Genomic DNA, 25,580 nt, shown 5'->3' with positions numbered 1-25,580 from the left:
TTCTGACCCCTGATCTCTCACAGGTGTTCTGGCTCATTTCCTGAGAGTTATGTTTGATTTGGGAATGCTTCTCTCTTTTCTCCCATTCCCTTGTTACAGTTTGAAACCTGGAACACCCTCATACAAGACCGAGACTATGCTAGACCCTCCCTGTGGTTACCCAAAAACACTCTGAAATGTTCTCACAGAACTTGGCAAGCAGCTGGACAGGGACAGGATTCTCACACTCTGGGAAATCAAAATGCAAAACAATAGTTCTTTTCCAATTCTTCAACCTGAGGATAAATTTCAGGGTCATTTCTTTTTTCTTTTTAACCCTAACACTTTTCCCATTTTAGTACTAAAAGAATCAAATAAATAACATACTAAAGCGTTCAGTATGTAACAAGGAAATAGAAATGCTAATTTGGAGTTCTTTAGGACCAAACATCAGCATAAATCCAAAAATTATTCCAAGATTATTGCAGTGATTAATATTTTTTTCATACAGCTCTCCTATTCCCTCCCCTCCCCCCAGGTTCTAGGAGAAGAGCCTAGAAAATACTACTTTTGGAAGTCATGCATTACTTTTTTTTTAAATAAAGTTGGAGCCCTGCTTGACACTACGTATTCTAGCTGTCTGTGAAAGAGAAAAAGTTTAAGATACCTAACAAATCATAATTAAAAAACAATATTTCTATACCTTTTAATTCCACGAGTTAGGCCAATTACTAAGATAGCAAAAAGAACAACCTTGAGGAATACAACAGACTGCCTACTCCAGTTGTCATTATTCATTAGGAAACAACAACTAGGCTCATGAGTTGTGTAGGTAAAAATAAGATATCATGTGCACTGAAAACATTTCCCTAAGGAACATCCAGGATGGCCTTATGAAGCCCATCTGTCACTAGCATCTTGTCCACGAATCCTCCCATCACCCAGGAGAATGAGACCGTCTCTTCCTAGGCTAGTGGGCAGGATGGTCATCCATGCACTGGACTGAAAAAAGAGAGTTGAACCTTGGCAGGACTGAGATAGACTCAATGATCCCAGGTCCAGATGACAATTTCTTCAGGTGCCAACACTCTTCTAGACACTGCATACACATAGCAGTAAACAAAAAGAAGTGTAGGTGGACAGTTAATAAGTACACAAACAAATCAACTTGACAAGATCAGAAGACTGGAGCAAAGATAAATAGGGTAATGAGAAAGAGAAGCACAGGAGGCTACCTTAGATGAGATGGCCAGGGGAGACGCACAGGAGATGACAAGCAAACTGAGGTATGAAGGCTGCGAAGGAGCCAGTTAGTTATTCTGGGAAACAGGGATGCCAGAGAGCTTGGCATGTTCAAGGCAGAGAGAAATCCCCCTGCTAGATAAGTACTACAATGATACTATTTTTAAGCAATGAAAACATGGCTTTAGAAACAGAATATCAAACTGGAAGAAGCCCCTGAGATCCTTTGGAGGAAGCCTCTGAGATCCTGAGTTTCCAGGTGAGAAATCAAGTCCCAGAGCAGTTCTGTTGAGTCACATAGCTGGGGCCGGCAGCAGTCAGTTAGACCACTGGTCTCTGCTCTTCATCCTCCTGCAAGACCCATTGCCTCCCTGAGCTGATGTGTGTTAATCACATTCTCTCTTGACACTGAAAGCCTGGACACAAAGGGATCATCTCTGCTAACCCATCCTGTAGAAATGAAAATGGCCAGAATTTTAACAGCTCCCAATTTAGAACATCTAAAAAAATCAGCACTTGTTTCCTTGTGTGTACTTACCACTTTTAAGAATTTAAAAGGACACTAATACAGAGATAATGTAAATTCTAAAGCCTTGAGGATTTAGTGGTAGGAATTACATCTGATAGTGAGACAGCTACCATGATATGTTGTTTTTTCACTAAAAAGAGAAATGCATATCTTGGATAAATTTTCATTAACAAAAGCTGAGAATATTCAGTTCAATTTTGGATTGTCTTTCCTATAAAAGGAAAGTATGTAACCTATTAGGTACTCAGGAAAGTTTCACTGGAGAAAATATTATTTAATAATCCCCAAATGGGAAAATTTTTTTCTGTAGGAACTTGGCCCAGAGTATGTAGAATTGCATCTAGAGAATATACAGCTCTATTTATCATCTTGCAAACTCCTTCATTATGTCAAAACTAAATCTCAGCTGCGCCCTGACTGCAAACTAAAAACAATAAGGCTATTTTAGCCATCTCAACAAGAATATTTTGAGAATTAATCGATTTCCCAGGAATGTTAAACAGTTTTATCAGTTTTTGGTCAAGGTTCACAGTTAATGACATTACATTATCAGCCTTCAATTTGTTTGTCTAAAGAAAGTTATGATTTTTATTTTTGCTTCACAAAGAGGGAAAACGATCTTCTAGACTATCAGTGATAACCGAAGTTTAAGCTGTGCTACAGTCCCAACAATTTAGATTTCGTTATGCTTGGTTCCCACTGTACGCTCAACCCAGAGGCAGCATTCCCGTGGGTTCAGCCTGAGCTTCTAGGTTCGGCTCTCAGTCAGAGCTTTTTCATCTCAAGCAGCTTCTTTCTCAACACTTACAAGTTTTCTCACGCTATATGAAGAGTCCAGCTAAGTATCTTAAAGTGTTTCCTCCATGACACATGACTTTTTAAGGCATATTCCAGCCCTTTAGAGACAAGCAACTGTTTGTTTTTGTTTTTTTCATAGACACAACTGAGGAGCAAGCACCCCTGTATAGCACAATTTTATTTTCACTGGTAGCAGATTACTTAGAGCTTAACTAGAGATCATTTACAACAACATAAGTACTATAGCTGCTCCCCATAAGCAAACATTTAAACTTTCACTTTACTTTTTGAATTTAGAGCTAGAGTTTATCTCAGCATTGGCATAGCCACTGAAAATAGAGAGGTAGTAGTTCCAAATCCACCCCCCAAATCTGTACTTAAAATAGGTTATCTGAGAAGTTTATTATTACATAAAAAACACTTGAGAAAGATATCCCATTCATTTTTAATAAAATGATCCTAAATCAGTTAATTTTATTAATGTATTTTATAGTCATATGAAGTTCTAATAACACAAAATTAGAATCTAAGCCATAGCTAAGGCAAAAATATCTCATTGTAGGGGAGCTTGTGTTGGGCATTGGATAAATAAGTAGAAGAATGAAGTTGTTGAAAATTTAAAAGCAGTTGGGATAAAATCCTAAATGGGCCTGTGGGAGGTGGGGACAAGGAGAAACAGGAGATAGTCTTCATGCTGAGGTTCATTTTATTTTATTTTTAAAGTATATTTTATTGATTATGTTGTTACAGTTGTCCCAATTTCCCCCCCTTTTCCCCCTCTGCCTGGTATCACCCTTCCCTCCAGCAATCTTCCCACTTAGTTCAAGTCCATGAGTCCTGAATGTAGCTTCTTTGGCTTCTCCATTTCCTGTACTATTAATTCTTAACAACCCCCTGTCTATTTTATATCTACCAATTATGCTTTTTAATTCCTGCACTTTCCCCCCAATTATCCCCATTCTCTTCTCAGCTGATAATCCTCCAAATGGTCTTCATACCTATGACTCTGTTCCTGTTCTGGTTGTTTGCTTAGTTTTTTTTTTTTTTTTTTTAAGATTTAGTTGTTGATAGTCGTGAATTTGTTGCCTTTTTAATGTTCATAGTTTTGATCTTCTTTTTCTTAAATAAGTCCCTTTAACATTTCAAATAATAATAGCTTGGTGATGATGAACTCCTTCAGTTTTACCTTGTCTGGGAAGCACTTTATCTGCCTTTCCATTCTAAATGATAGCTTTGCGGGATAAAAAAATCTAGAGTGTAGGTCTTTGCTTTTCATCACTTTGAATACTTCTTGCCAGCCCCTTCTAGCCTGCAAAGTTTCATCGAGAACTCAGCTGATAGTGTTATGGGTACTCCTTTTAGGTAACTCTCTGCTTTTCTCTTGCTGCTTTTAAGATTCTCTCTTTATCTTTAAACTTTGGCATTTTAATTATGATGTGTCTTGGTGTGGTCCTCTTTGGATCTAGCTTGTTTGGGACTCTCTGTGCTTCCTGGACTTGTATGTCTATTTCCTTCACCAAATTTGGGGAGTTTTCCTTCATTATTTTCTCACATAAGTTTTCAATTTCTTGCTCTTCCCCTTCCTCTTCTGGCACCCTTATGGTTCAGATGTTGGCACCTTTAAAGTTGTCCCAGAGGTTTCTAAGCCTCTCCTCATTTTTTTTAATTCCTTTTTCTTTCTGTCCCAGTTGAATGTTTATTTCTTCTTTCTGTCCCAAATCGTTGATTTGATTCTCGACTTCCTTCCCTTACTGTTGGTTCCCTGTAAATTTTCTTTATTTCACTTAGGGTAACCTTCATTTTTTCCTTTATGTTGTTGCTGTACTCAATATTTGAGCATCCTGATAACCAGTGTTTTGAACTCTGCAACTGATAGGTTGGCTATCTCTGTTTCATTTAGTTCTTCTTCTGGGGTTTTGTTATGTTCTTTCATTTGGGCCACGTTTCTTTGTCTTCTCAATTTGGTGGCCTCCCTGAGTTTCTTTCTGTGTATTAGGTAGAGTTGCTTCAATACCCTGTAAAGGCACCTGTAAATTGTGTGGGGTAGAGCCTTAGGTAATCGCCAGGGTGGGGCCACCTGCTTTACCACTTTGTGTCTCTGTGTGGGAGGAGGGCTCGGAGAGAAGACTGTGCTGCTGCCTGGCTTCTGGGGGTTTTCCTGTCACTCGCCCAATTTCCAGTCACTTCACCCACTCCCCGTATGTGACTAGTGTCATTCCAGTCATTGCCTTGGTGTTGAATCCCAGAGTGTGTGGATTTTCATATGTTTTAAGACCATGCTGGCCTTTTAAGTGGAGTTTCCTGAAAATCTGGCAGTTTCATCCACTGCCCCAACCCCACTGGTTTTTACAGTCAGAAGTTATGGGGATTTATTTTCCTGACACTGGAACCCTGAGCTGTGCAGTCTGGCCTGGGACTGGGATGGCTGGCTCCCAAAATATCCCTTTTGATTTTTATCTACCATACGTGAATATCAGATTACCCGTTCCCATTCTGCTGCTTCCACTGTCACCTCTCCATCCTTTTTCCATGTCTCTGCCCCTCCTACCCATCTGAATGATTGTGGCTTCTTTAAGAACTTGGTTGTTGGAATTCCATACAGTTGAATTTTCTGGAAGTTCTGGTATTGTTTTGAGATTGAGTTATAATTTTTTTTGTGGTTGTGTGAGGAGGTGAAGTTTGTCTACCTATGCCTCCATCTTGACCAGAAGGGAGACTCATTTTAGAACTTACTTTCCCTTGACAAAGATAAGAAATCCATTTGAGGATCACTTACCTCTCAGCTTAAAAAAGTACAAGATGTTTGGAGAAGCCCACTGATAGGCATGAAGAATGTATAGGCTAACATAATGCTGTATATTAACTATATTAAAAAATAAAAAGAACACATGGGCACTTTTCCTTCCTATGCTTCAAGTTGGGACCATCTGTGAAGTTAAGCAGAAGGAAGAGAGCAATATCGAAACAGAACATACCTTATGTTGTTAGCTAAGGTAGAATCTCCTCAGCTTATTTAAATAATTGAGAAATAATAGCTACTGTATTTCAAACAAATACCAAATCTTGACTTTAGAAATTTAAACAAAAGCACAACTTAAGGAGATATTAAACACTTTACAAAGTTCCACAATGTGAGTCATAAAAATAGCATGCTCCTCCAGGGAGTGATTTTTGAAAGAATTTCATATACAAAAAGAAAGAAAGAAAGAAAAATTTAGAAACAATAGTTCAAGATTATAAAATGAGTTACAGCTGATTTAACATAATAGACCTTTGTTGTTTTATGTGGGAGGAACTGACTGGATTTTTTTTAAAGAAAGGATTATCTCCTTATTAATATAGCTGAAAAATAATTTTCACCTATGGTAGCAAGGTTATTCTGCTTATGATCTTTCGAACTGATTGTCCCCCACTACCTCAGATCAACAGTTCCTGAGGGGTTCTTTCATCCTGTCTCCTCCTCATCATTATTGGGTCACTGGAAAAATGATTAAAACTGTTTAGTAGCAAAGGCCAACATGCATGGAGCACTCCCTATGGATAAGGAAACAATTGCAACCTGACCTTATGTTTAGTGAGAAGGACCACCAAATATGAGGGGCAATAGGACTTCCACGTGTGGATCCTTCTGAGTTTTCTACGGTTCTAATACAACCCTTGTAATCCAAAAGAAAGCCAGAACATTGTCCAAGTAAAAATCCCAGAAGAAACATTAATGAAATCTCTTCATGGGTCATGGCCATCATACCCAAACTCTCTGCCTTTCTCCAGAGAGTGACACCTACCCAGAATGTAGACATGCAGCATTCTGAATGGTGCACAAAATGGGATCATTTTCTCTGGTTTTAGGGTCATGCTGAGGTTATATTAGTCTTTTGAATTAAATCACTATACGAATGTGGGGCCTTTTAAAGTCTGCCATGAACTCATTAGCCATGATGAATTTAATTTGTAATAAAGCACTTAGGTGGGGGCAAATGTCATTTTAAAGCACACATTTATTCACTTAACACATATTCACTGCAGCCTTAAAATGTGCCAAGCAGAACATAGTTAATTGTCACCTGTATCCCTTCCAAATTTATTACCCATTTTGTGCACCATTTTTATTTGATCATGTTAATAAATAAAATCTTTAATGATGACTGCATGGAAAAGCATGACATAAGCAATGCAGAGCTGCAGTGTGCCCAGCACCCAGTATTCCTTGCTTTGACTCAGTAACTGTAAAAAGACATTTCAATTATGAAATAAACCCCAAAGAAACCCTAAAAGAGTCACACAACTTCAAAAGCAAAATTGAAGTTACACTCACATGTATTTGGGGATACTTTAACCATTTCTTACTATTACATGTTGCCATTGATTGAATTAACTGCATGACAGAGTCCCAGTGAAAATATAGTTTATAGGAATGTGGTTCTACTCCTTGCTTGTTTTATTTCACACACATTCTCGCCATGGTTAGAAACAAGCTACGACAGTGGTCTAGCTCTGAATTCCTATGCACCGTGAGAAATCAGGCATAACCATGGTCTAACACTGAATGTGATCTTAATGTTTTATAACACAAACAAATCATTAACATACAGAAATAACCCTCTCAGTTGTTCCATTAGTATTTTTTTTTAATTCTGTAGACTATTGCCTTTGCTCTAGACTCTATCCTTGTTTTTCCCACTGTTCTCTCCCCATCTTAAAAGATTCCTTTAAAAAGAGGTTCTATTGGGAAAAGGCGTTCTTCATTCCTTTGTTTCCATCCTGCTGTTCTGTTGGCCCCAATGGTTGTTCAACACCCTCGTCCAACCTCTAAATTAAGTGTTCATTTTCAAGTTCACGGCTTTTCCCCCTCCTCTCCCCCCACCACCCCCGCCGTGAAGGGAGGGTGTAGATGTTCCCCAGTCCTTGGCTCTTTGCTCTCTGCTGGGCTGCCCACAAAGCAGCCTTTCACCATAGCCCATCCTCAGATTTCTCTTTTTATTAAAGTCTGTGGTGGGCTTATGCCTCTAAGTCATTTTTACCCATCAGAGCCATTTACCTTCTATCCATAGCAACCAATACTAACTCTTCTCCAATCTTCTGGCACTGATTTTTGCCCCTGTAAATCCACTCAGTAGGACAAAATGTGTTTTTTCTGGCTGTAGGTAATATATTACCATATCATTCTCACAAACCACAGAATGAACTCTGCAAGGAAACTTCTGCTCTTCTACCCCTATTCATTGCTAACAAAGCAATATACATAAATGAAATCAATGAGAATCATAGGTTAATGAGATGTTTAACACACACACACACACACACACACACAAATTTTTTACATGAAGCCTTTATATTGAACTGCAAATAGGGTTTTCAGCACTGGTTTCCAAAGGCTGACCCAGTGAAGAGTCTGAGCTGGCTGCTTAAGCTTCACCTGGGAGGATGTGAAACATAAATATTGGTAGGCCCCACCCCTGGAGTTTTAGATTCAGCAGGGTTTGGGGACCACAGATAGAGAGTGTAAATCAATCTCAACAGCTTGAGTAAAAGCCCCAGAAGCACACATATATAACTACACGTGGATGCCAAGTTTTTTAACCCATGTGAGTCTTTAGGATTCACACAGTGATTAATACGTTTTGAGAGATGTAAGATAAGACTTTTCAGTGCAAGTTAAGTCCTGATGGGAGGAAGGATGAAAGCCAAGGTATGTACTGGCCTGTCCACTCACCAATGGCCTATGACTCTATGTCTACGAGGAGATGTGAAATGCCTCTCCCCTTCCCACCTTCCCAGCACCCACCAAATACATGCCTTGCAGCTCTTTAACAGTACACGCTTTTAAAGGATCAGTCCTCACAGGATCAGTAATTAATTTAGTTTGCACCTGATTTATGCCCCTTTCAAAAATGAAATAAAACAAAATGATGAAAGTGAGTGGGCTGGGGGGAAACAGAATGAATACCTCAGTAATTCTCTCTTCCGGAAGCACTATGAACCATTTCCCTTCCTGGAAATAGAAGTGTGAAAAGGATGTAAGCTAAACTCCCCTTGGACTGTGACTTCAATAAATCTTTGGGGCTTTGAATGCCAAATTCTTCTCATAGGTACAACCCTTCGAGTGCATATGTAGTAAAATTCCGTCTCACCTAGGACCCTGCTTATTTACAATTGTCAGCCCCATTCCAAGCCAGAGTAGTCTTCTTACAAGGAAAACACTGAACCACATCTCCTTGCCCTTAAAGAATTCCTTTCCTGTCGTACACCAGGCCTGTGGCTATTGAATTTGAAATGTGACTGTCCAGTCAGCACTGAGATGTGCTTGAGTATGCACCAGATTTCAAGGATTGGTATAAAAAAGAATATAAAATATCTCATTAATAATTTTTATAATAGTTAACATGTTGCTATGACAATGTTTTGGGTATATGAAGTTAAGATATACTGTTAAAATTAATTTTACCTGTTTCTTTTTATTTTTTGAAATGTGGCTCTTAGAAAACTTAAAATGACACCTGTGTCATGCATTTTATTTCAACTAGCCAGTGTGGTCCTAGATGAAGTCCATCTTAAAGCTTGTCACAATGCTCCCTCGGCACCTTCAGTCCCTTGTGCCAGCTCAGTCCACCCACCTCTCATCTTGGCATGCCCAGCGGGAACCTCTCACCTCACTGTTTCCCAATCCAGTCACTGAAGCTCCACCACAGCTTGAGATGCTTTGGCCCACCATCCTATCAATTAATTTCTCCCTTTCTGTTTCAACGGATTCTTATTTCTCACCTCTTTTGTGAACTCTTACATTTTAAAAAATGAAGACAACAGAAATGCCCATTGCTCACTAGTTTGGCCAAAGAACTCATAGGGCTATTATTTCTGATTGTCACCAAATACTCATTTATTTAACAGCATTCACTGGGCAGCTCCAGGAGGCCAGGTACTGTGCTAGCCATGGGGGTTAACAATAATGTCAGCACACAGTCCTGAAACGAAGTGTGGAAAGATGCCAAGAGGAACATAGAGTAAACCAACGCTCTCCTGCTCTCAGACCCAGAAGGACGCTCTACTTGCAAACACCCCTCTCAGGAAGGATTTAAATGCAGTGCTCACATAACATGAGTCTTCCGGCTTAGAAACTTGAGACCGCCTGACTCCATAGTAAGCATTTCCCCTCTCCCACACTTTGTATTCTCCCTGGTGTTTCCCTCCATTTGTCTTTGCAGTCCCCTTTCTCTTCCTTTGCTGAAACAGCATTAAACATAATATATTTAGTTCTCACAATAATGTAGATACCATGACTGTTCTCTTTTTAAAGATGAGGAAACTTAGGCACAGAGAAGTAACTTATCTGAGGTTATGCAAGTAATGAGTAAAGAAGTGAGATTTTAATTCAGGCAGCCTAATTCTAGAGTTTTCTGGTGGTGTGGGCTCCTTCTAGAGTTCTGAACCATTAGGTTATCCTCAGAGAGAATAAAGAAATGTCAAGGACCATGTATGCTCGCGGCTGTTGGGGCCACCTGGTGCCCAGTGAGAGAAGCCATCCTAAAATGACGCCTGTAGAGAAAAAGGAAAGCTAAAGGGAAGGGGGAGAAAGGAAGAGCACGAGAGTGAGAGCGACTGAGGGAATGAGAGACAATATGAGAGATATGAGACGTTACTGATTATTTTATTTAAATTCCTGGAGAACACAAAGCTAGAAACTACCTTTGGTCTTCTTAGTTATACAAGTAAACAGGGTCTTCTGTCACTTACAGCTCTAGGTTCTTAACCAGAGGGTTGTAGACCCTGAGAAAGAAGATACCTACTACAAAGGGCTCCTGGTGGCTAACTGGGCTCAAATTAGGAAGATCTTAGCAGTCATATCTATACAGGGGCCTCTCATACAAACTACACTTCAGGGAGAAGCCTGCACTGAACTGCCTGCCCACACTGTGTTTCTGCCAACTGAGCCAGCCTCTATAAAGGAGTTCCTGGAGTCTTATTTTAACCAAGGGACTGAAACTTTCCCCATCCATTTGGAACTGTGCAGCTGTATCCCCATCAACATTTTCATTGACCAATCAGAGCAGCTCCATTCTGACCAATCAAACTGCAAAGATTTGGAGTCTTCATTTGCACAAGAACAGGCCAATCAGGGGACCAGAGATGGGGACTTCTCTTAATATAATTCAGCTCCCCTCTGTCTCTGAAAGCACACTTTTCCTTTCCAGTCACAATTGAGTTTCCTTGGTTGATATGAAACACTGAAGATGTCTAGAAGAGCAGAGTGAACTGGCACAGAAAGGAGAGACCAGAGAGGTACAGAGCAGACCAGCACAGAGCAGAGCAGTGAGGTGCAGAGCAGTGAGGTGCAGAGCAGATCTGTCTAGCCAGAGGGGGCCTGGCCCCATTGCCACGTCATAGCCATCCTGTTTTTACAGCGGTGCTGTATCACCAGTTGAGCTGTTTTACACTGACTACCGTTTCTTTCTTCACTGCATCCCAAATTGGGGATTCCTGTTGGCATTGAATGGGCACCAATGACTATCAGTTGACAAGGCTCACCAACAATTATACACAAAGTTCTCTGTTTATGAACAGAACTATAAAACAGTGTATACACATCTCTGGAGAGACTCTCAAGGAAGACTATGATTCTACCTAACTGCCATGTGTACAGCATTGTAGCCAAACCTCCTGTGCTAAAATCTGGTGATTAGGTCTATTCCTGGAACTATACTTACATGGAGTAGAAAAAAGTATTTCTTACATAAACCCAAATGCCACGGTGCCTCAAATCTCTCCATAAAAGATTTATTGATTATAACTTCTAATTATCTTTTAAAATACAGAGTGAGTTTCTGTTAAGCATGATGAATTGAAAATGCACATTTATAATCTAAATGTGCACTGATGAATGAAGAAGAAAATGTGGTATGCATATATACAAGCATGTATAATGGAATATCATTCAGCTATGAAAAAAGAACAAAATCTTGCCACTTGTGACAATATGGATGATGAATGGATTTTGAGGGCATTATGCTAAGTGAACTAAGTCAGACATTGACAAATATCACGTGTTCTCATTTATAAGTAGACTCCAAAAAAGAAAGGGAAAAACAAAACAAAACCCAAGCTTATAGATACAGAGAACAGACTGGTGGTTACCAGAACCCGTGGGTGGGGGGTGGGTAAATGGATAAAGGTGGTAAAAAGGAGCAAACTTTCAGTTATAAAATAAGTAAGTCCTGCGAATGTAATATACAGCATGGTAACCATAGTTAATAATAATGTATTTATATTTGAAAGATGCTAAGAGAGTAGATCTTAACATTTTTTATCATAAGAAAAAAATTATAATTATGTGTGGTGATGGATGTTAACTAGACTTACTGTGTTATCATTTTGCAATGCATACAAATACGGAATCATTGTATTGTGCACTTGAAACTAATATAACATTACATGTCAATTATGTCTCAATAAAAATATGGATGCTTAGGTCAGCTTTTTCTCCAAACCCCACTAAAATGACAGTAGATCTGTTCTCATTCTGTTTGTCTTCAGACCCACTTCTCACTCTTCCTTTGTTTTTTTTCTGCTCTATTATGCAGAGGGTCTGCCCTCTGCTAGGCTGGGCATCCCAGGCTTTGATGCATTCAGATACAGAGGCACTGATGGTAGGCTGAGGAGTGTGGAAAAGAAGAGGCCAGAGTATTTCTCTTCCTCCTTGTCTGCCTCAGGTAGTGAATTTTAGGCAGTGGTGGGTGCTCCTCTGGGCCTCCAGCTATCACTAGACAGATTTGCTATATGGTTGTAGCTTCTACTAGGTAACTCTGGCCCCCTGGCTTCTGGTAACAACATCACTGTTTTCCTTTATTCATCCAGCCTCGGGTAACAGAAACAATCATTTATGGAGTGAAAAAAAATAATGAAAAAAAAAAAAAATCCCCGTTAAGGAAGAATTTGGAAACATATTTAGAATCTTATCAGTCATTCAACAAAGAAAAGGATTATGCACAAATAGATCCCCCAAAGAAAAGACTAGTCTTTAAGAAGTAAACACATTTATTTTTGCCATACTCCAGCGTGAGATATGGTGGAAAATTAGTCATTTCTATATTCAGGTTAATTAAGTGAATCACTCTTCAAGTAATAATGTCTAAGAAGAGGTAAAAACAGCTCACAAAAAACCCTGTAAAGCAAGTAGGGTTTGGCCTGGTGTGTACCATGTCCCACTTGGACAATGTCTGCAATAACTTAGAATCCAGTGTCTTTGGGTGTGATTTAGAAAAGTGACCTGCTCAAATAACTAATGCTATGTAGTTTCATATATTATCTCTTACAGGTTAGTTTATATAACTTAGAAATGTAGTTATGTCTTCAACCATATAATAGTGAAAAGAGGTTAGCATTATTTAGCCTGTTCTGTCTAATCACTATTACCTGTGGGTTAGTGCCCAGTAATAAGTGCTACCCATCTTGCATATTCTACATCTGTTGCAAAGTTAGTTGCACATGCTCTGGGCCTTTAGTTTACTCTATGATTGTGGGGTTTTATTCAATATGCTTTTTTATTATTATGCAGGTCAAATATCATCCAGTATCCAGTTTCCTTCTCCTTCAATAGTTTTTGAAATTCATTGTGACGAGATTCTTATTAGCTTGTTAGATTGTGATGTTTTTGATGGCAAAGCTAGCCTGAAACCCACACAGACTAGATACACAATACATGTTTGTTGAGTGGATGAATGAAAGATTGAGTGACCGAATAACCATAATTTCAATAAGATATCTTGTTTAAACCATTCTTGTTTCTCCTCTGTGCTCATTTCATAAGTTTAGGCAATTGCCTTTAAGTTATACTTTCATTTCTCAGCAAGATAGCAAAAATATTCTGGCTTTTCAAAGAAGGTTAATATGAAATCTAAGAAGGAAATGCCAGTGAATTTTGCTTTTTGTTTCTGAACCCTATACAAAGATAGTCCAGGGAGTGCACACATTTTATATTTAAATCTAAGTTCTGGTTTTGTTCTTTCTCATTTGGAGTTTGGTGACTTGGGGCTGTTATGGATGAAATGTTTGCAAGCCCCCAAATTCACATTTTGAAGTCTTAACCCACAATGTATGTTATTTGCAGGTGGGACTTTGGAAATGTAATCAGGTTTAGATAAGATCATGAGGGTAGAGCCCCTAAGATGGGATTAGTGCCCTTATAAGGAAAAGAAGATACATCAGAGCACCCTCTCTTTGCCATGTGAGGATACAGCAAGGTGACTGTCTACACGGAAAAGAGCCCACACCAAGAACCAAACTGACTGGTACCTTGATCTTGGATTTCCCAGCCTCTAGAACTGTAAGAAATAAATGTCTGTTGATTAAGCCACCCAGTCTGTGGTACTTCTTTATAGAGCCTGAGCTCTATAAAAGACAGAGGTCATATTCTCATCTTTTCTACCTCTATTAGAAATGTAATATAAATGAATTCAGCAAAGTAGCAAGATACAAAATTAATATCTGGAAATCACTTGCATTTTTATATGCCAATAATGAACTAACAGGAAGGGAAATTAAGAAAACAATCCCATTCACAATTACTACAAAAATAATAAATACCTAGAAGTGAACCTAACCAAAGATGTAAAAGACCTGTGCTCCAAAAATTATAAGACACTAAAGAAAGAAATGAAATAAAATACAAATAAGTGGAAGCACATACTATGTTCATGGATAGGAAGAATTAACATCATTAAAATGTCCATACTACTCAAGCAATCTATAGATTCAATGCAATTCCTACCAAGATTCCAAGGACATATTTCATACAACTAGAACAAATATTTCAAATATTTATATGGAATCACAAAAGGCCCTCCATAGCAACAGCAATCCTGAGAAAGAAGAACAAAGTTGGAGGAATCATGCTACTTAATATCAAACTATATGATAAGCCACAGTAATCAAAACAGCATGGTACTGGTGTAAAAACAGACACATAGATCAATGGAACAGAATAGAGAGCCCAGAAATAAATCCACACTTTTATAGTTGATATTTGACACAGGAAGTGAGCATATACAATGGGCTAAAGATAGTTTATTCAATAAATGATGCTGGGAAAATTGGACAGATATGTGCAGAAAATGAGACCAGACCACTTTCTTATACCACACACAAAAATAAACTTAAAATGGGTTAAAGACTGAAATGTAAGACCTGAAACCATAAAAATCCTAGACGAAAATTTAGGCAGCAAAATCTTGGACATAGATCATAGCAATATTTTATCAGATATATCTCCCCAGGCAAGGGAAACAAAAGAAAAAAATGGGACTACATCAAACGAAAACATTTTTGCACAGCAAAGGAAAACATCAACAAAATAAAAAGACAACCCACAGAATGGGAGAACATGTTCATCAAGACATCTGATAAGTGGTTAATAACCAAAATTTATAAAGTACTTACAAAACTCAACACCAAAAAACCAAAGATCCCAATTATAAAATGGGCAAATAACCTAATGGACACTTCTTCAAAGAGGACATACAGATGGCCAATAGACATATTAAAAGATGCTCAATGTCAATAATCATCAGAGAAAATAGATATAATTTCATACCTATCAGAATGACTATCATCAATAAGTCAACAAACAAGTGCTGGTGAGGATGTGGAGAAAGGGGAACCCTTTTTCACTGTTGGTGGGAATGCAGACTAGTGCAGTCACTATAGGAAGCAATACAAGATAGCTCAAAAAAATTAAAATAAATCTGCCTTTTGACTCAGTGATCCTACTTCTGGAAATACATTCAAAGGAACCCAAAACACTAATTCAAAAGAACATAAGCACCCCTATGTTCATTGCAGCATTATTTACAATGCCAAGATATGGAAGCAGCCCAAGTGTCCATTAGTAGATGAGGGGATAAAACAACTATGGGACATTTGCACAATGGAATACTACTCAGCCATAAAAAAGAAGAAATGTATACCTTTTGCAACAGTATGGATGGACCTGGAGAAAATTATGCTAAGGGAAATAAGCCAGTCAGAGCAAGACAAATACCATACGATTTCACTCACATGTGGAATCTAATGAACAAGCTGAATAACATGCAAAATAGAGACAGACTCACAGATAGAGAGCAGAATGACAACTGGGCCAGGAGGTGAAGGTTAGGGGCTGGAGGGATTGAGCAAAAGGGAAAAAGGACTTGTGGACATAGAGAACAAACAGTGTGGTGATTGTGGGGGGTATAAATAGACTGAATGGTAATGGAAAAATACAATAAAAAATAAAAAATAAAAAAAATGAAATGTAATATGATATGCACGCCATAGTCACCTTCCCTTGCTTTCAGCAACCAGTCTAAGATTCTGTTGCTCTTTAGGTAAATTAGCAGCATGTCCATTCAATGACCAGTCTAGCTCATCAAGTACAGTAGTCCCACCTTATCTGTGGGGGATACATTCCAAGACTTTCAGTGAATGCCTAAAACCATGGACAGTACCAAACACTATAGATACTATGTTTATTTCTTACATACCTACCTATGATAAAGTTTAACTTATAAATTAGGCATAATAATAGATTAACAACAATAGCTGAGAATAAAATAGAACCATTATAACAGTATACTATAATAAAAGTTATGTGAATTTGGTTTCTCTCTCAAAATACCTTACTGTACTCCACATACAGTGTAGACATGCTGGACAAAGAAAGAATTCATGTCCTGGGCAGAACAAAGTGGGACAGTGTGAGATTTCACCATGTTATTCAGAAAGGCACACAATTTAAAGTTTATAAATTGTTTACTTTTGGAATTTCCTATTTAATATTTTCAGACTGCAGTTGACCATCAGTAACTGAAACCTCAGAGGAACTGTGGCTAAAGGGGATTACTGTACAGTATTCCCTCAGTTATCACGGGTATTACATTCTAGATGCCCCCGCAAAGTAGGAACCTTTCATTTATCCTACACTCTTAAACCTATGTAACTTTAACAACATACGTATACAGTGCTGCAAAATCCCGCGATATAGCGAAAATTCCGCGATAAATAATTAAATATATTTTTAAAAATCCCACGATACAGTGAGGCCGTGAAAAGTGGACCGTGATAGAGAGAGAGACTAGTATTTCCTAATTGCGGCAGTAGGGTTTGTTTGACCCCTTAATTGTATGGCATTTTTGCTATTACGCTACAGCCTAGGTAGAGTGTGCCTGGGTTTTACACAGTACAATAAATGGAAACTTTCACTACATTCTCAGAGCTTCTAATTTGAAAAAACAGAGTTCAACAATTCAGCCATAGGTTTAACTTGTTAAAATGCTCCAGGTCACATTAAAATTCATAAGATTTTTTCTCTTGATAGATAGATTTAACACATTGCCCTTATTTGTATCTACCTCCAACAGCAAATGCATTTTCCTGGAAATATGGTGTTTTACATTGGCAAACACTTATGGGAATAAATTTGTTAAGCACTAGTTTAGAAGTTTAAATGAAAATTTGGAGTCTCACACCAAAATGCTGACTATTAAATAGCAATCTGTTATATGCAATGCCAAATGAAAATCTGCTGTAATAATTCAATGGGTAAAGTTTAGTTTTTACATCATCTTGATAAATTTACCTCACCTAACCAGTTTAGCTACAAATCATACCTCATGGCTGCATGTGAAGGCAGTATAATATTATATACCTTCAGATGACCTCAATCCAGAAATGCTTTTCACTGTTCACATTTTATCTGTCAAATACTATTTTCTTTAAGAAGTAAATATAAATGCCATTATTGGGAGAAGCTACCAGCTTGGGACAAGTTCTAGCACTTAGTGTTCTGAAAGATCTTAATTTGGATATCAGCCAAAGTCAATAAAACGTGTTCATGCAGAACCTTACCTGGTTTTCACCACATCGAGGGGGTGCATCAGGCAGATTTCTACAAGACCTGAAAGATGATAAAGAGAAGTCTAATAAACACTTATGTAAACACTGGTTCTTCTTTCCTTACCTTATTTATTTCTCAAGTATGAAGATTCAAATAAAAAATCTTTGGACTTTGGACATGAAAGCTAATAGTTATAGGCTAGTGGCAAAAGAAAAAAGTATAATGACTTCATTGCAGTAGAAACAAGACATGTGAGTACTTATTGGTGTCCTGGCACAAGCAGGGAGGTGGTGCTGTAGGGAAAAGAAAATGAAAATGAACCAGATACCCTGAACCCCAACCAACTAGGCAGGAATTATTATAGATCAATCCAGTTCCATAAATAGACATATGAAGGAAAAAAAGAAGGAAAGAAAACAAGGAAGAAAAGAAGGGTGAGAAGATCTTTGAGCACCCCCTACACTACCTACTAACATGGCAAATCGTGAACCTCAGTTTCAGTATTCATGAAATAAAGATGACAATTGGTAACTTAATAGAGAACAGGTATTAGATGTTTATTGTATGCTAGGCATTGTTCTAAGCAGTACTTAATTTATCTCATTTAATCCCCACTGCTCATTGTGATAGATAATAATATCATCCCCATTTTACAGCTGAGATAACTGAGGTGCACAAAGTTCAATAAAATTATCTAAAATCTCATAGCTAGAAAGTAGTCTTAATCTCACATAGCCTGTGATCTTAACCATTGTTCAGTGAGGAAGAATTCACACAGATTCTTGCAAATCCATTGTAAAACCCCTTCTTACTGTATAAGTAGATAAGAATAGTAATAATAATCATAACAGTTACTTACCCACAATCCCTACACAGTGGTGGTCATTTATCATACATTATCCCTCATATGTTAAACTACTGGCCAAGGTCAGTACTATATCATCTACTTGGAGATAAGCAAACTAAAGTTAATAGTGTTAACTGATTTGTCTTAAAGCCATCCAACAGTATTTGTGGGTAGTTTCTTTTTTTCTTTTTTTAAATTATATTTTATTGGTTATGCTATTACAGTTGTCTCATGTTTCTGCCTTTGACTCCCTCCACCCAGAACACCCTACTTCCTCAGGTAATCCCCACACCATTGTTTATTTCCATAGTTCGTGTGTATAAGTTCTTTGGCTACTCCACTTCCTATACTGTACTTTACATCCCCATGGCTATTCTGTGACTAGCTATTTGTACTTCTTAATCCTCTCACATCTCCACCCATTCCCCCACAACCCCCTCCCATATGGTCACCATCAAAAACACTCTCTGTATCCATGATTCTGTCTGTGTTCTTCTTGCTTGCTTAGTGTGATTTTTAGATTCAATTGTTGATAGATACGTGTTTATTGCTGTTTTATTGTTCATAGTTTTGATCTTTTTCCTAAATAAATCCCTTTAACATTTCATACAATAATGGTTTGGTGATGATAAACTCCTTTAGTTTTCTCTTGTCTAGGAAGTTCTTTATCTGCCCTTCGATTCTAAATGATATCTGCTGGGTAGAGCAATCTTGGTTGTAGGTCCCTGGTTTTCATGATTTTGAATATTTCAAGCCAATCCCTTCTAGCCTGCAAAGTTTCTTTTGAGAAATCAGCTGAGAGTCTTATGGAAATTTCCCAGTAGGTAAATAATTGCTTTTCTCTTGCTGCTTTTAAGATTCTCTCTTTATCTTTAACCTTTTTCATTTTAATTATGATGTGTCTTGGAGTGGGCCTCTTTGTATCCATCTTATTTGGGACTCTCTGTTCTTCCTGGACTTGCATGTCTAGTTACTTCACCAAATTAGGGAAGTTTTCTTTCATTATATTTTCAAATAGATTTCCAATTTCTTGCTCTTTCTTCTGACGCTGTTATGATGCGAATGTTGGACCTCTTGAAACTGTCCCACTGGCTACTTATACTATCCTCATTTTGCTGGTTTTTTCTTCTTCTTACTGCTCTGATTGGTTGTTTTTTGTTTACTTATGTTCCAAATCATTGATTTGATTCTTGGCTTCATCCACTCTATTGTTGTTTCCTGTAAATTGTTTATTTTAATTAGTGTATCCTTTTTTTTCTGACTGGATCTTTTTCATGCTGTTGAAGTTCTCACTAAGTTCTTTAAGCATCCTTACAATCAGCGTTTTGAACTCTTCACCTGATAGATTGCTTATCTCCCTTTTGTTAGTTCTTTTTTTCTGGAGTTTTGATCTGTTCTTTCATTTGGGCACATTTCTTTGTCTCTTTATTTTGTCAGCCTCCCTGTGTTTGTTTCTATGTATTAGGTGGAGCTGCTCTGATACCCTGTCTTGGTAGTGTGATCTAATGTAGCCTAGTAGGTGTTCTGTAGGGTCCAGTAGCATAGCCTTCTCTATCACCCAAGCTGGTACTCAAGGTACACCCTTCATGTGGGCTGAGTACATTTTCCTCTTGTAGTTGAGCCTTGATTGCTGTTGGCAGGTCAATAGGAGTGGCTTACTCAAGCCAGTCAGCTGCAAGGGCTGACTGTGACCACTGACCACCATATTCCATCCTTCATGGAGGACCAGGGAGCACTTAAAAAGTTGTGCAAGGAGCACTTAGAAAGAGGTACGGGGGCTGGGGGCTCACTCTGGCCAGCTGTTTGTTTGTTTGTTTTGAAAGGATTTAGGAAGTTGTGATGCATAAGCCAAACCCAGACATTCATATGGGAAAGATGCTGTTAATGGCATGGGTGGGCCCATAAATTGGGTGGGACTGAGCCTGAACCTTGGGATAATCCCTGAATGCTCCTTTCTTTGAATTGGCTCAAGTACATGCCTTCACCTGAGCCAACATTTCAGGGAAAGGATTAACACCTCTCTGTCACAAATTTTCCCCCAGTCTCTGTCTCTTCTCAGAAGGTCTCCTGGCCTGTTTAAGCACAAACCTGCACTAAACATCAACTCCCTCCCCTTCCTCTGAATCACATCTCTTTTCCTAAGAACAGTACAAACATGATGATACAATGATCAGTTGTGATTGGTGAAGAAAAGTTTCTTCTCAGTGTTCAATTCCCTGTGCTTTTCCTTTTCTCTGGAATGTTGTCCTTCTATGAGGACACACACATACACTTCTGAGAATCATACTTATCATGAGTTCTCAATTTGGGCAATGATTTTCTTAGAAATACTGGGGCAGAGGCTGTTAGCTTATCCCTAGTACTCATCCTCGTTTCTTTCTGTCTGCCCATAATAAATATTGCATTTACGAGACTCCTTAATTGCTAGGCATTACTATGTGGTCAAGTCTGGCCAATGGAATGTAAGTGAAAGTGGTTTCAGCAACTTCTGGGAAGTCTTGTAAAGGTGGGGAGCCTGGTCCCCCTCCCGTTTCCATCTTCCTGCTGGTGGAATGTGGTCCTAGAGTTACAGTAGGCATTCTAGACAATGAGGTGACCTTGGGCATGGAGGGCACAGACAGCACAACAACAAGGTAGAAGTAATCCCTGACATAGTGGTATTCTGGTCTGTCTACCTCCAGATGGTCATGATGAAGAAAAATATCTATTTCCTTTAAACTACTATGTGGGTTTCTGCCATTTGTACCAGAACTTAATTCTAACTGTTAATAGAAACCCTTTGATGTGCTCCTATAGTACCCTGAACTTGGGTTATTAGATGTCACTGTAACAGTTTTCTTGTCTGAAAGCTCCATGAGGTTAGAGACTCCACCTGCCTCAATTCCCCTTTGTAGCCCCATCACTTTACACAATGGCTGGCATTCAGTAAGCACAATAAAGATTTGTTGTATACATAAATCGATGCTGATTTGGGTTATTGCGCATACCATTATGTCAGCTGATTCTCAAGATAAACTGAACTGGCAGCTATTTATTCTGCATTTACTTAATTAGTTTGAACATTATACTAATAAGCAACTAAGGACAGAGGAAACTTGGTAAAAATTATATGAAATATAGCACAGAAAGTGATTGAACTGAAAATACAGACTTGAAATATAATTAGTATCTGAAAAAGCAACTAATCAGTCAGCACCTAATGGATTGCCAAACGATTCTGCGAGCGGCGTTCGAGCAAGAGTACAGTGTTAGGTGCTGGGGACACACCCTGATGCAGTATTAAGGGCACCTGCACGGCTGAACAATTGCAAATATGAACACAGATGTGTCACATTGGGAATGGCCTTCTATGTAAAGGGAAGATGTTGAGCACAAAATAGAAACATGCATAAAACTATGTTTCAGGCCCAGTGATTCAGTGTTGCTATTTACAGTATGAAGTGTTGCTATTTATACTCTATATCCATTCTAGTCTTACATTACTATTGACTTTTATACTAAATTGTCAACTGTCTTCAAGGAACTGTGTGATTATTCTGATAAAATTCGTAACAGAATATATGGACAAATATTTTTAAATGTTTAAGTAATATTTTAATTCATCTGTTGCCTGGGTTTTCCTTATAATTGAGATTGCTTGTACCAAGTCACAGTGTTGATTTATATGAGGTAAAGACCATTTGAAAATATATGTCATATGTAAATATGAATATGAACCTCACCAGGAAGCAGTTTCTATAGTATTCACCTACTTTGTCAATAACCACTGGTACACATCTCATAACTCAACAATATCCTTTTTCTTTAGACCTGGGAGTAGAAAACCACATTAAAGGCATCCTTTCCCAGAAAAGATAGGATCGCTCTTATTTTGGAGAGTTAAAATGTTTACAACATAAATAAGGAGACTCATCTTTTTATCCATCCCTTTACCACCTGGGCCATAGAAAAGAGACAGTGGAGAGTGCACTACCACACTGGTGGGCTGACTGACTACGGGACACACCCCATACCTGCTCACTCCTCCTGGAATCCTAAAGTACAGAAACCAAGAACGGGTTCATTCCTGTGCCTTCCTTTCTGCTCTGCCCCTGCCCTTCACCCAGGAACAGTGTTGCAATGGGCTTCAGAAACCTTTTTAGCCATAGAATGGGAGAATGTGGAAGACAAGCTCGGTGTCGGAAAGTTGACTTGAACATAGATTATTAAAGAATAGTGTCAAGTGATTCTCAACTAAAATTTAATCTTAATTTTAACTATTTAAATGTTATTATACATTAATGTGATCTAAGATATATTATTTGAGAACAGAGTATTCTAAATTTACTCTGCCCTCTTATCACTATGTCAATTCACTGTTCCTTTCTCTACAATTTCATTATGTAACAATTACTATTTTGTATTTTATATAACCAATTATATTATATCAAGAACAGCATATATATATATATCTCCAGACATTGTAGCCTGTGTGAATGACATCTTTTAGATTTGTGAAAACATGAGGTCAAATACAAACCACTAGCTCTTTAAGAAAAGGGAATATTTAACTTCATAGGCTCACTGAGTAAATAATGTCAAATACATGAAATGCACTCAAGAAGTTTTCTATCCACACTTGCTTTTTTGGTCATCCCAATCCATGGTTTTAATTACCACCTATATGCTAACAACATGCCAATTTACATTTCCAATCCAGACTTTTCTTTTAAAGTCTATAGTTAAACACCCTATTGCTTATTTGACATCTCTGCTTGGATATTTAATATCTATCTCAAAATACATATTTCTAAGATTGGAGCCTGACCCTCCTCCCTCCACCCCAAATAAAAAATATATACATACATACATACATACATATATACATATAAAAACCTACCCGTTCAACCTTATAATCATCGTGGATTCTTCTTTCTCTCAAAACCCTCTTCCAATTTATCTGAAAATCCCATTACTTTAAAATATGTCCAGACTTCTGCCATTTCTCACTTCCTCCACTGCTGCTCGCCCCCCTCCATCCAAGGAACATCATTTCTCTGCTGAATCAGTGCAGCACCCCATTAACAGGTCTCCCTTCTTTCACCTTTGACACTTTCCATCTGTTCTTGCCCTGTAGCCGGAGCAATCCTTTACAAGTGTAAGTCATTTCATGTCCTTCCTCTGGTCAGCAATGCTGCCCCATTTCACTCAGAGAAAAGACACACTGCATCACTCCTCTCACCAACTCTCTCCCTACTCTCCCATTCACTCATTCTATTCCGGCCACACTGGCCTCTTCACTGTTTCCCAAACTTGCCAGCTTTCAGCCTTTGTACTAGCCATTTCCTCTGCCTGGAATGCTCTTCCCCTCGACTCTGCTTGACCAACTTCCTTCACCTGGTCAGTGAGTAACTCTGACCATGCTAGCTTAGCATGGAAGCCTGTCCCTCCTTACCCCAGCACTGATAAAACTCTTCATGCTTCTCTGTTATTTCCTTTTCTACAGTATTTATCAACTTGTAACACACTCCATTATTTACTTATTAATTATGTTTATTGATTCCTATTTCCTTCAGTAGGACATAAGCTTCACCAGGGCAGAGATCTTTGTACTTTTCCCCAATAAGCACTATGTACTCAAAACATGACTGATACATAGCAGTGGCTCAATAAGTATTTGTTAAAAAAAGAAACTGAATTATATAAAAGAATAAACCTACAACAACGATGAGATTCCTTTTCAGTGGTATATAGAAGCTGAAGTCTGATGAACTTAGTTTATAGAAAGGGGACCTAGCCATTCAAGGAATCCATGACAGTGTTTAAATAGGAAGTCAGTCTACTGATAGGTTCTTAGTCCATATCTATTCTCTAAAAAGAACAGATATAATCCTAAGATAGTTTTGAGCTACCTTGTCAGGGCCTTTTTACATTTTACAAAGCAGAAGACATCTTAATATTTCCATGAACTGCAAAAGAATATGGTGCAGACAGAGAAGCAAAACATTTAAGCATCCACAAGATGTGTTACAGGCAAAACTTATGCCACACTTCTGTCAAGCCAAAAAATCTCTGCAGTGTACTACAGCCCCTTCCTGGGCATTTTCAAATGAAATCTAAGACTCCTCTATTGTTCTTGAAATTCACACTGTTCTAGCCATTACCTTAAATGATTTTGTTAGACATGTTTAATTCTTTAAAATATAAAAGAATCTTTTTTATTGTTTAAAAGAGAACCACAGAGGAATAAACGGTTTCAAACTCTGTAAATTTGAAATTCAAAAATAGAACAGCTACAGACAGAACTGATATTTTTTCATCTACTCTGCTAGTCAAGCAAATCATTACAACATCCTATTTGATAGCCTGCCCAGAAAATGTGGTAGCCCTATTGAATTATAAGCAATGTGAGACTCATAAAGGGAAATCAAATATATTATGCTTTCCCCCAATAACAATTAAGGCGCACTACCTTGTGGCACAGTAAATTAATATTATGCACATGGAATTGGCTAAATAGGCAATGTGATTTGGCAGGTTTGAAAGATGTTGTTAGAAGTTATGCTCTTGGGCAAGTCACAGCCTTCAAATACTTTCATAGCCATTTATTATTAGTATGTATTTTTCTAACAGAACTAACACTAAGCAACAGCTGTTAGTACATATCTAAAGGGAGTGCGGTGAGCTCCTCAGTGCGTCCTTCCTCTCACAGAGTTTATTATCTAATTGCCTTAGAATTTAGGAAAATATATTTCAGAGGCATAAACATATGCATACATTATGGTCTAGAAATAATGGTAGGTAGAACATGTACAAGGGAGGGAGAAAAGTGGATGCAGAGTAAAAATAAGTGAGTTCCTAAATTATAGTTTTTAAAGATTTTATTTATTTTTAGAGAGAGGGGAAGGGAGGAAGAAAGACAGGGGAGAGAAATATCAATGTGTGGTTGCCTCTCACGTGCCCCCAACTGGGTACCTAGCCCACAACCCAGGCATGTGCCCTGACTGGGAATCAAACCGGCAACCTCTTGGTTTGCAGGCCGGTGCTCAATCCCCTGAGCCACACCAGCCAGGGCAAGTTTCTAAAATATTAAAACTCTAAATGCAAAGACAAAAAGGTTGAAAATTATTAAACTAATGAAAATCTCACTTGTTATATAAAATTTTTACATTCGTTTTTTACTCAACTTCAGCTCAATGTAATATCTTTAAGAATTATTGTTTGGCATTTTAATTTAATGGGAGTTATTCTTTCATTTTTATTTTTTATTAAACTCCATATAAGGCCCCAAGCAAGCTCCAAGTGCACTTAGGTAAACGGCCCCATTTTGAGATGTGTTGACC

The 25,580-nt window shown here is 38.1% G+C and overlaps 1 protein-coding gene across 2 annotated transcripts in view; it reads right to left on the bottom strand.

Moving 5' to 3' along the window:
- Positions 1-25,580, bottom strand: part of SLC25A21 (solute carrier family 25 member 21) — a 476,684-nt gene that overhangs the window by 189,212 nt on the left and 261,892 nt on the right. For both annotated transcript variants that reach the window (XM_090270126.1, XM_090270125.1), the window contains exon 2: positions 17,423-17,471. In XM_090270126.1, coding sequence (XP_090126252.1) covers positions 17,423-17,471 — 49 coding nt within the window. The remainder of the gene's footprint in view (positions 1-17,422; positions 17,472-25,580) is intronic.

Source organism: Furipterus horrens, unplaced genomic scaffold, assembly GCF_987537825.1.
Source record: "Furipterus horrens unplaced genomic scaffold, mFurHor1.1.pri manual_scaffold_3, whole genome shotgun sequence".
Classification (NCBI taxonomy): domain Eukaryota; kingdom Metazoa; phylum Chordata; class Mammalia; order Chiroptera; family Furipteridae; genus Furipterus; species Furipterus horrens.
The sequence above is the reverse complement of the archived record's forward strand: the minus strand, read 5'-3'. Positions and strand labels throughout refer to the sequence as shown.